The sequence below is a fragment of the Plecotus auritus genome (assembly GCF_963455305.1).
Source record: "Plecotus auritus genome assembly, chromosome: 6".
In the NCBI taxonomy this organism is placed as follows: Eukaryota; Metazoa; Chordata; class Mammalia; order Chiroptera; family Vespertilionidae; genus Plecotus; species Plecotus auritus.
This window is the reverse complement of record NC_137773.1, coordinates 8,724,975-8,737,069: the sequence shown is the minus strand read 5'-3', so window position 1 is coordinate 8,737,069 and position 12,095 is coordinate 8,724,975. Positions and strand designations below refer to the sequence as shown.

Sequence of the window (12,095 nt, the reverse complement as noted above, 5' to 3'; positions counted from 1 at the left end):
GAGACCAATGCCGATGAGGATATAAAGAAAGAGGAACTCTGTGTACTGTTGGTGGGACTGTAAATTGGTACCACCTCTATGGAAGACAGCATGGAGGATCCTCCAAAAATAAAAATAGTACTACTGTATAATCCTGCAACTCCACTTCTGGGAATATATTCAAAGGAAATGAAAACACTATGTCAAAAAGATATCTACACTCCCATATTTTCAGAGAAGAATTATTTACAATATCTGGAAACAATTGCAGTGTCTATCAATGGATGAATGGATAAAGAAGATGTAAGATAGATAAATAGGTAGACAGACACCATGGACTATTATTCAGCCATATAAAATGAGGAAATGCTGTCATTTGCAACAGCATGGATGGACTTGGAGGGCATTATGCTAAGTAAAACAAGCTAGAGGAAGACAAATATTGTATGATTTCACTTATATGTGAAATCTTTAAAAAAAAAAACTACCTCATAGAAAATGAGATCATATTATTTGTGGTTACCAGAGGAGGGTAATTGGAAGAAGGAAAAGGTACAAACTTCCAGTCATAAGTAACTAAGTACAATTTATATGGAACCAAAAAAGACCCTGAGTAGCCTCGGCAATCTTGAGAAAGAAGAACAAAGTGGAGGGATCACAATACCAACAGCAAAGTATACTACAAAGCCATTGTCATCAAAACAGCCTGGTACTGGCACAAAAGCAGGCATGTAGATCAATGGAACAGAACAGAGAACCCAGAAATCAACCCACGCCATTATGGTCAATTAATATTTGACAAAGGAGGCAAGAGCATATAATGGAGTCAAGACAGTCCCTTCAATAAATTGTATTGGAAAAACTGGAGCGATACATGCAAAAAGAAATGAAACTAGACTGCCAACTTACACCATACACAAGAATAAACTCAAAATGGATAAAATACTTAAATGTAAGTAACAAAACCATAAAAATCCTAGAAGATTACATAGGCAGCAAAATCTCAGATATCTCACATAACAGAATTTTCACCAGTACATCTCCTAGGGCAAGAGAAACAAAGAAAAGAATTTAAAAAATGAAACTGCATCAAACTAAAAAGCTTCTGCATAGCAAAAGAAAGCATCTTAAATATGTGAAGAACTCCTACAGCTCAGCAAAAGGAAGACAAACAATTCAATTTAAAAAATGGGCAAACGACTTGCATATATACGTCTCCAACAAAGACATACAGATGGCCAAGAGACATGTGAAAAAGCGCTCAACATCACTAATCATCAGAGAGATGCAAATTAAAATGACAGTGAGGTATCACCTCACACCTGCCAGAATGGCTACCATCAATAAATCAACCATCAACAAGTGCTGGCCAGGATGTGGGGGAAAGGGAACCCTAGAACACTGTGGTGGGAATGCAGACTGGTGCAGCCACTGTGGAAAACAGCATGGAGACTCCTCAAGAAATTAAAAATAGAACTGCTATTTGACCTAGTGATCCCACTTCTGGGAATATATCCTAAGAAAACAGAAACATCAACAGAAAGGATATATGCACCCCTGTGCAGCATTGTTTACAATAGCTAAGATCTGGAAACAGCCCAAATGCCCATCAGCAGATGAGTGGATAAAAAAGCTGTGGCACATTTACACCATGGAATACTATGCAGCTGTATAAAAAACGGATCTCTTACCCTTTGAAACAGCATGGATGGACCTGGAGAACATTATGCTAAGTGAAATAAGACAGACGGAGAAATACAAGTATTACATAATCTCACTTATATGTGGAATCTAAAGAACAACAACAACAAAAACTGATGAACAAAGTAAGTCCAGAGACATGGAAACATGGAATAGACTGACAGACCTCAGGTGGAAGGGAATTGGGGGGGTGGAGAGGCAGGGGCAGGGAGGGAAGAAATTAACCAAAGAACGTAGATGCATACTAGAGGCCCAGTGCACGACATTTGTTCACTGGGGTGGGGGGGCGGGGGTTCCCTCAGCCCAGCCTGCGCCCTTTAGCAGTCCGGGAGCCCTCAGGGGATGTCCATCAGTCGAACATCCTTAACGCTGCCGTGGAGGCAAGAGAGGCGCCCACCACTGCTGCTGCGCTCGCCAGCTGTCAGCCTGGCTTGTGGCTGAGCGGTGCTCCCCTTATGGGAGCTCACTGACCACCAGGGGGCAGCTCCTGCATTGAGCGTCTGTCCCCTGGTGGTCAATGCGCATCATAGTGACCGGTGGTTCTGCCGTTCGGTCGATTTGCATAGTACCCTTTTATTATATAGGATATGCATAGTCCATGGACACAGACAATAGTGAGGTGAAGGCCTGGGGTAGGGTGGGCCCCAGGTGGAGGGGAGCAAAATTGAAAAAATAAAGGACATCTATAATATGTTCAACAGTAAAAAAAATAATAAATACCAACTACAACCAATAAAAATAAATAAATAAATAAGTACTGGGGACATAATGCAAACTTGATGGCTTCAGTGAACACTGCTGTGTGATATATAAGAAAGTTGTTAAGAGAGTGAATCCTAAGAATTCTCATTACAAGGAGAATAATAGTGTTTGTTCTTTTTTTCTTTTTTCTATATGAGATGATGGATGTTAACTAAACTTACTGCTCTAATCACTTCACAATATATGTAAGTCAAATCATTACACCGTACACCTTAAACTTATACATTAATATATGCCAATTACATCTTAATAAACAAGAAAATAAAAAGCTAATTCCAACCAATGCTATAATAAAATCCAATTCCCAGGGACATGGTGAATTTGGGAATAAAATCCCCCCTTGAATTATCAATGGCTAATCGTTAGTGCTTATTACTTCTTCATGGTTGGTGCACCCAGACAAGGGGTCAAAGGCCTCGTCAGCTCTAAGTAGTAGCATCAAACCCAAATGTTGGCCATCAGAAGTCCGGGACCCCTTTTCTGTGCTTGTCCACTATTCAGTTCTGCAAGATTAGCACCCTCATGTACTAATCTATAATACTAAAAGCGTAATATCCTAATTAGACTAGACGTCCTTCCGGAAGAAGCCAGGGCTGCAAGGGAAGCCCAGGTCCCGGGTGCCAGAGGGAAGCCAGTGCTGGCAGCTGGGGAAAGGAAGGCCTACTCTTGCACGAATTTCGTGCATCGGGACTCTAGTATAGTTATAATGATAGTCATGCATGTGTGACTTACATGTTGGTCTCTGTCATGATTATGTTATAGTATACATATACACATACACACACACACAGGCGCGATTATATTATGGTTGCATGTACTATTCGCCTGTTGTTCTCTCCCACGTAACCGAAGACAGGGCCTTCTATCGTACTGAGTGTATTTTTTTAAATATATTTTTACTGATTTACAGAGAGAAAGGGAGAGGGAGAAATAGAAACATCAATGATGAAAGAGACTCATTGATCGGCTGCCTCCTGCACACCCCATACTGGGGATCAAGCCCACAACCTGGGTATGTACCCTGACGGGGAATTAAACGGTGACCTCCTGGTTCATAGGTCGACACTCAGCCACTGAGCCACGCTGGCCAGCCCATACTGAGGTATTTTAACCAGAGCACACATCAGAACCACCCGCTTCTCTTCCCTGGGAGCCGACTCTGTGCTGTGGAATCAGTCCAGCAGCAGGATTTGCTACAGCAGCCTCCACAGTTTAGATTAGATCACAGGCCTGATGGAATCACATGCGCTGGTCAGAGAGGCAGGACTGAGCCAGGTGAAGATCATGAACTCTTGCTTGGGGTCCTGGCTGCACAACTTACTACTAGTATAAGCTTGAGCAGGGCACTTAAACCTAGCCGTGCCTTGCGTGTCACAGGAAGATAATAACAGTGCTCGCCCAGGAGTGTTATCGTGAAGACTGAATAAGCTAAAACAAGGGCAGCGCTCGGAGCAGGCTGAGAGCATCATAGGTCCTCAGGCCACATGGCTCTGTAGTTGGTGGTGTTCGTCCACCTTCCACCACAGGCGCCGAGCCTGACGTTGGCACAGAATTAACCTTCAATGAATAATAAATGCCCTGGGGGCTGTATGCTGTTATCAAAGAGAAGCAAAAGGGGGGGATAGGGAAAGGGAATGGGATAGGACAGTGGTCGGCAAACTGCGGCTCGCGAGCCACGGTTTGCCGCTCTGTTGACTAATGGGTTTTCCAACCACTGACCTAGACTCTCAATTCCAATAATTACAGGCTGTTGTTGTTCCTTGTGATTAAGCCCCTATCCCAGTGGTTGGCAAACTCATTAGTCAACAGAGCGGCAGACCGCGGCTCACGAGCCGCAGGTGGCTCGCGAGCCGCAGTTTGCCAACCACTGGGATAGGAGATAGGAGATGGTGGGGTGTCACTATCAGGGAATGCTGATAGGAGATGGTGGGGTGTTGGCTCAGGGAATGCTGAAAATCCTTCCTCCCTCTTGCCACGTCATTCATTCTGCTGCATAAAACATTGGCGAGGGCTTGAGCTGGAATTCTTAAACTCACAGGCCGGGGAATCTTCTGCAGTTGTCCCAAATGGAGCAACCCAATGTGGCCAAACTTCTGTCTCCAGGGGAAGTCACCCCAGCCTGTGTGACTCTAATTTGGGATCAAGATCCCCAATAATTCTGGCAGCATTAACTTCGGACTGGTTTTAAAAGCAGTGCTACCCTCACCTGCTGCCTTCTTGACTCTTCTTCCCAGTTGCTGTAGGTCTGATGGTGTGCATCTTCCTGAAAGCTGAGCTTCCTTGTAATCCCAAGAACTTGCCACCTTCATCCCTATATCCATGCTTTTCCAGGTGTTCTATCTCAAATGTTCTATCCCTCTCTCTCCATGGAAACAGCAACAGTTTGAAGAGTCAAATAGTCCTGGGTTCAAATCCAACCCCTGAACCTGTCTAGCTATGTCACCCTCTGAGCTAACTGCCCATGTAAGAAATAACTTCTACTTACGTTTTGAGAATTAAACTGGGATCAGGCCCTAACCGGTTTGGCTCAGTGGATAGAGCGTCGGCCTACGGACTGAAGGGTCCCAGGTTCGATTCCGGTCAAGGGCATGTACTTTGGTTGCGGGCACATCCCCAGTATGTGCAGGAGGCAGCTGATCGATGTTTCTCTCATCAATATTTTTAACTCTCTATCCCTCTCCCTTCCTCTCTGTAAAAAAATCAATAAGATATATTTTAAAAAATAAATAAACTGGGATCAGGTACCTAAAGTACCTAGCACAGTACCTGTCAAAGCACCAGGGGCTTATATCAGTTTAGATTAGTTTCAACTGCAATGTAACAGAGATATAGGAATAACATGCTGGATGTAAGCAATTCAAGGTTGGTATGGATGACCATTGAAGACACCTAGGTCAACAGAGAGAGACCTAGACTCTTCCTCTGGGTGAGCCATCATCCTTGAGGTTTCCATTCTCAAAGTCACCCTGTAGTCACAAGGTGAATGCTGGAGCTCCAGAGATCACGTCCACGTTCCACCTAGGAGGAGGAGGGAAGTGGGGAAGACAAAAGGGTGCCTACTTCTTAGCTGAGTCAGCTTCCTTCAAGGTGCCCCAGAAGACAGAGCTAATAACTATCACTTACATGTTAGCCACCTCTGTCTCCAAAGGCAGCTGTGAAATGTCGTTCTTTACCTGAGTACAACACTGCTCTGTAGAACACAGGTGTCTGAGGTGTTAGAAGTAGTCCTTGTCTCCCCATCACGCTGCAACATGGAGCCCTCCAGGGCTGTGGCATTGCCTTACAGTCTTTGCCTCAGTGGACATATCTCAGGGCACTCAATGCACATGTAACATGGGAAGCAGTAAGCCTGGTTATGTCTACGTGGTTAACTGGTCAAAGTTTTTAGAACTAAATCCCAGACCAACCCCACCACGTCACTGCTGTGAGACCTTGAGCAAGGATGTAACCTCTCTGTTCCCAGCTCAGTTTCCTCATTTATCCAGTGGTCTTTGTGAGCATCAGCTCAGACAATAGATACAAATCGCCTAACTCAATGCCTATACAGACTAGCCCTCAGCCCGTGTGAAAGTTATTACCATCATCATCACCAGCATCATTATTATCCTTAAGTGCTAATGAACCATTAGGGTAAGGTGAGGAGGTACCAGACATCTCTCCCGTCTCTTCTTTCTGCCTGTTTATATCCCCCATTGCCTTAAGCAGTCACTCCAGGGACATATGGATTTGCAGTCCATTATATTGAAAGAGCCTGACTGAGTTGGCCTCATTCTATCCACTTCCAGCCATCCTCTCAGGACTAGCTAAACCTCAAGAGTCAGCCCTTCCCTTTTTTGGCGTCTCCCAGCCCTGCTGAGGTCTCCCCACTGAGTTCTTGCATCCCTGACCGGAGTAAGGTTTTTCCTCTACATAGAAGTAAAAGGAGTGCGCATAAGAATGAGCCTTCAGATTCCCATGTCTTTGTAAAATATGGGTTTCCAAGACCTACTCCCTACCCTCCTGGGTACCTTTACTTAAGGCTTCAGAAGAAATCCTGGCACCTGCTGTTACAGATTGTTAGCTGCTCAGTTGATGACATGGCCAAAAACGGTTCTAAGTGTGCAAATATACAAATCCTCTTGGCCCCACAGTGGCCGTGCACTGCACTTTTGTCACCATCCACGCTTTCTACAACCTGGTGGCACCCTTTTAATTGTGCAAGTCACAGCCCACGTGACTGCTCATGGCAGCCACGCCCAGATCGGCCATCACTGACCTTAAGCAGCCCCATGTCTGTATTCCAGTACACCCTACAAATATCGCCATTTTATATGCGTACTGTACACAAGAGTTTAGAAAGCACTCCTGTAGGTAATTTCAGGGTTGTTTCTTCCTCCGACCCACACTAGGCCCCAGCCGCGCCAGCCACATCCTCCATAGAAGCCTGAGCTAACATGCCCATGTGGTATATTTCAAACCAGGCCCGTTGTGTTTGCCTAGGTCCACGGAAGGAATCTCTTGTCCATCGACTATGACCGGAATATTCGAACGGAAAAGATCTATGATGATCACCGGAAGTTCACCCTGAGGATCATTTACGACCAGGTGGGCCGCCCCTTCCTCTGGCTCCCCAGCAGCGGGTTGGCAGCCGTCAACGTCTCGTACTTCTTCAACGGGCGCTTGGCTGGCCTGCAGCGCGGGGCCATGAGCGAGAGGACAGACATCGACAAGCAAGGCCGGATCGTGTCACGCATGTTTGCTGACGGGAAAGTGTGGAGCTACTCCTACCTTGACAAGGTGGGTACATGTGCCACTCTGGGCCAGCAGGGCTTTCTCTTGCTAAGGCTGCCCTCTTTCAGCTGACCGAATACACTTTGCTATAAGCCATCTGAACATCTTTACTTGGATTCCACAAGGGCTCCCCTCCCACTATCCCCCCTCACTTGGAAGGAGGCCATCTGAATGACATGTTATTCATAGCTCAGCACTATACCATTAAAGCAAAATTTAAAAAAAAAAAAGAGAGAGCGAGAGAGTACCAGATACTCAGAAATGGCAAAATGGATAAACAGTCTGATTTTATTCCAAAAATCATAATAATAAGTGCTGTTGAAGCTGACAGAATCATCCCATTGGCAACATGGCTAATTATCACTTAAAAAGTAGAAATCCTTACTTATAAATTAGAAATGGCTAATCATTACTTATAAATTACTTATAAATTAGAAATGCCTTGCCTGAAACTTAGCCATCAGAGGAAGAGATTGTCCTTAAAACTCAAGCACACAGAGCAACACCCTTCCCCTGGGTCTATTGTTGAACCAGCCAACGGATCCTCTCCATGGATTCCCTGTGTCTAAAAGTACCAGGTTCAGGTCTCCATGTAGGTCTGCAGAGGTTGGCCATGCAATAAAAAGACGTCCCTTCAGGGCACAAGTCACGATTTTTGAGGCTGCCCTGGTCATCTCGTCATTAGACAGAAGCTACTGGACTCACCTTGACACAGGTCCATTTCCATTCCTTCCTTCTTCACCTCCTGATTAGTGATCCCTTGCAGACAGAGCTGTTGCCTCCTCTGCAAGAGAGGGGCTGCTGTCCCTTCGGGCCCTCCCGAATACTGTTCTCATTCTGCCATAAAATACTGGAATGGTTGCCGAAACCGGTTTGGCTTAGTGGATAGAGCATCGGCCTGCGGACTGAAGGGTCCCGGGTTCGATTCCGGTCAAGGGCACGTACCTTGGTTGCGGGCACATCCCCGGTGGGAGGTGTGCAGGAGGCAGCTGATCGATGTTTCTCTCTCATCGATGTTTCTGACTCTCTATTCCTCTCCCTTCCTCTCTGTAAAAAATCAATAAAAATATATAAAAAAAAAATACTGGAATGGTTGACCAGAGGAGGCAGGAATCTCCCAATGGCCTCAAGTTCAAGGCCATTTTTTTTTTACCCAAAGAATCAATGATTCTGAGCTATTTAACCCTTTCAGTAGCTTCTAAATGGAGGCTGTGCTTTCTCTTTAATCAGGGGAGGCAGAAACATAGTATGTGTGTCACACCTGTCCCCTGCTGCATCAGTGGCAAGACATTACTAAACAATTTCAGGATTCCTTGTTATTGAGGCTATAGGCAAACTCAACCAATGCCTCTTAGCTCAGTCCTTCAAGCCTTCCAAGCAACAGCAGCATCACCTGGGAGCTTGTTCCAAAAGCAGATTCTCAGGCCCCGCCCCCTCCCAGAACTAATGAATCAGAATCTGCCTTTTAACAAGATCCCTGGGTATTTCACATGCACATTCAGCTTTGAGAAGCACTGCTCCAGCCAGCCACCCTGATCCATCAGAGTTGGCATGCCCGATGAAATCAACTTACTCATAATCTCTGGTCTAAACTTCCCCATCCCTCCTGCCTTTTGAATGGACTTTTGGGGAAATGGCATAAATTCTGTCAGTGTGAGTGATTGGTCCTAAGAAGCCAACTCATGGGTTTCCTTTCCCTTTCCTTCCTACAGTCCATGGTCCTCCTGCTTCAGAGTCAGCGTCAGTACATATTTGAGTATGACTCATCCGACCGTCTCCACGCCGTCACCATGCCCAGCGTCGCCCGGCACAGCATGTCCACGCACACCTCCATTGGCTACATCCGCAACATTTACAACCCGCCTGAAAGCAACGCTTCGGTCATCTTTGACTACAGTGATGATGGCCGCATCCTGAAGACGTCCTTTTTGGGCACCGGGCGCCAGGTATTCTACAAGTATGGGAAACTCTCCAAGTTATCAGAGATTGTCTATGACAGTACCGCCGTCACTTTTGGGTATGACGAGACCACTGGTGTTTTGAAGATGGTCAACCTCCAAAGTGGGGGCTTCTCCTGCACCATCCGGTACCGGAAGATTGGCCCGCTCGTGGACAAGCAGATCTATCGGTTTTCTGAGGAAGGCATGGTCAATGCCAGGTTCGACTACACCTATCATGACAACAGCTTCCGGATTGCGAGCATTAAGCCCGTCATAAGTGAAACTCCCCTTCCTGTTGACCTCTACCGCTATGATGAGATTTCGGGCAAGGTGGAGCACTTTGGCAAGTTTGGAGTTATCTATTATGACATTAACCAAATCATTACCACCGCCGTGATGACCCTCAGCAAACACTTTGACACCCATGGGAGGATCAAGGAAGTTCAGTACGAGATGTTCAGGTCCCTCATGTACTGGATGACGGTGCAATATGACAGCATGGGAAGAGTGATCAAGAGGGAGCTAAAACTGGGGCCCTATGCCAACACCACTAAGTACACCTATGACTATGACGGGGATGGGCAGCTTCAGAGTGTGGCTGTCAATGACCGCCCGACCTGGCGCTACAGCTATGACCTCAACGGGAACCTTCACTTGCTGAACCCGGGCAATAGTGTGCGCCTTATGCCCTTGCGCTATGACCTCCGGGATCGGATAACCAGACTTGGCGATGTGCAATACAAAATTGATGATGATGGCTATCTATGCCAGCGAGGGGCTGACATCTTCGAGTACAACTCCAAGGGCCTCCTGACGAGAGCCTACAACAAGGCCACTGGGTGGAGCGTCCAATACCGCTATGATGGTGTGGGGCGGCGGGCTTCCTACAAGACCAACTTGGGCCACCATCTGCAATATTTCTACTCTGACCTCCACAACCCGACTCGCATCACCCATGTCTACAATCACTCCAATTCAGAGATAACCTCGCTCTACTATGACCTCCAAGGTCACCTCTTTGCCATGGAGAGCAGCAGTGGGGAGGAGTACTACGTTGCCTCAGATAACACAGGGACTCCCCTGGCTGTGTTCAGCATCAACGGTCTCATGATCAAACAGTTGCAATATACAGCCTATGGGGAGATTTATTATGACTCCAACCCCGACTTCCAGATGGTCATTGGCTTCCATGGGGGACTCTACGATCCCCTGACCAAACTGGTGCACTTCACTCAACGTGATTATGATGTGCTGGCTGGACGATGGACCTCTCCAGACTACACCATGTGGAAAAACGTGGGCAAGGAACCAGCCCCCTTTAACCTGTATATGTTCAAGAGCAACAATCCTCTCAGCAATGAGCTGGATTTAAAGAACTACGTGACAGGTGAGGACACTGCTGCCTCAGTTGGGCAGTGGCTCCCTGTGGGTGGTTGTCCTGGTACACCATTGGGAACTTCGAAAGAAGGTCTTATGTCTTATACTAGGAGAATCTGGAGAACTGTAAACCCTGGGCTGTACAGTATCTAGGACAGTCAAGTGACAGCAGTACAGAGCAGTCACCAAGTCTGTTTGAAGATGTCCTGACCATTTGCAAGTCCATTTAGTTGAAATTAAGTTTTAGAAGAGCTTTTTTACCCCAACAGAGGAAAACTACCTTATGAAGAGGGAAAGAAAGGGACTCCAGTGTCAGAACTATCTGGTTCCAATATCCTTCTTGATTTATAAGCCAATGAACCATGGGCTACTTGTCCAATCTCTCTGAGCTGTAGTTTCCTTCTCTGTGAAAGGACACTCATAAAACCATCCCAGAGAGTGGCCTTGAAAAGTACATGAACTCATGTAGGTGAAGTCTAGTACCTGGCACTGAGACAGTGGATGTTCACCAAAGGGCGTCTGCTCGTGCTGTTATCATCATCATTACTAGTGAAGCAATGAGTTAGCCTCAGTATAGAGATGACTAAAACCCAGTTCCCCACCTCACCCCCAGGCTGGCAGGACACACATACAAATAACCAATGATAACACAAAGCAGAATTAAGTCTGTGCTACCTTACAGGTACCTGTTATTTATTCAACAAGCATTTCTAGAGTGACCAGGCTAGTTTCTGGGGGATACAGTGGTGAACGAGACAAACACCCTTCTCTCAAAGGGGGGTGTGTGTGTGTGTGTGTGTGTGTGTGTGTGTGTGTGTGACTTAAGATTTAAAAATTTTGATGCACTACAGAAGGGCCCCAAGGGTCAAACTGGGCCTGATGAAGGCGATCTTGGTTGGCAGAAATGGGCTCAAGGCTGAAGAAAAACTATGAGCAAAAGTCAGAAGGACACAGGAAGCTTTGACAGGGTGTGAAGAGAGAGACCAAAGAGGGTCTTCTCCACCTACATGTCCATCCATCCATTCACCCATTCAACAAATATTTTCGTAGCATCTAACACATACTTAGAACCAGAGATGCAGTGGAGAGCAAGTTAAAGTCCCCGTCCTCAAGGAAGTAAGCAAGGAAGTCTGGATGGATGGATGGATGGATGGATGGATGGATGGATGGATGGAGATCCAAAGAGACCAACTTCCAGCAAAGAAGCCAAGGCCATCTCTCCTGCCCATGCATTATAGAGGAACAACATGGGGACCCCAAGTCTAAGGCCCCCAAGTTCCAAGAAACTTAACAGCTTTTGGCCATGGGCCAGAGAGGCATCAAGCCTAAGGGGCCCCAACCTTCCCATGACAAGGAGTCACTTGTCCATCCCCCAGATAGGAAAGGAAGCAGCAGTTACCAGGAGCGCCCTGTGGCCCACTGTGTCCCATGCTGCAGAGAGAAATAGTTCGACCTTAACGATCAACATGTGGCTATGCCATGCCTCATCGACAAGTTCCAGACCCTTTGAAGCCGAGCCGAGTACCCCCCAACAGAAGCAGCGGGGACCTTGTGAGCCCAGGAGCT

At 46.4% G+C, this 12,095-nt stretch overlaps 1 protein-coding gene across 6 annotated transcripts in view; it reads left to right on the top strand.

Annotated features, from left to right (window-relative positions):
* TENM2 (teneurin transmembrane protein 2) overlaps positions 1 to 12,095 on the top strand; it is a 1,211,371-nt gene that overhangs the window by 1,181,748 nt on the left and 17,528 nt on the right. For all 6 annotated transcript variants that reach the window (XM_080675628.1, XM_080675627.1, XM_080675626.1 and 3 more), the window contains 2 exons: positions 6,922 to 7,218; positions 8,925 to 10,539. In XM_080675628.1, the coding sequence (XP_080531754.1) occupies positions 6,922 to 7,218; positions 8,925 to 10,539 (1,912 nt within the window). The remainder of the gene's footprint in view (positions 1 to 6,921; positions 7,219 to 8,924; positions 10,540 to 12,095) is intronic.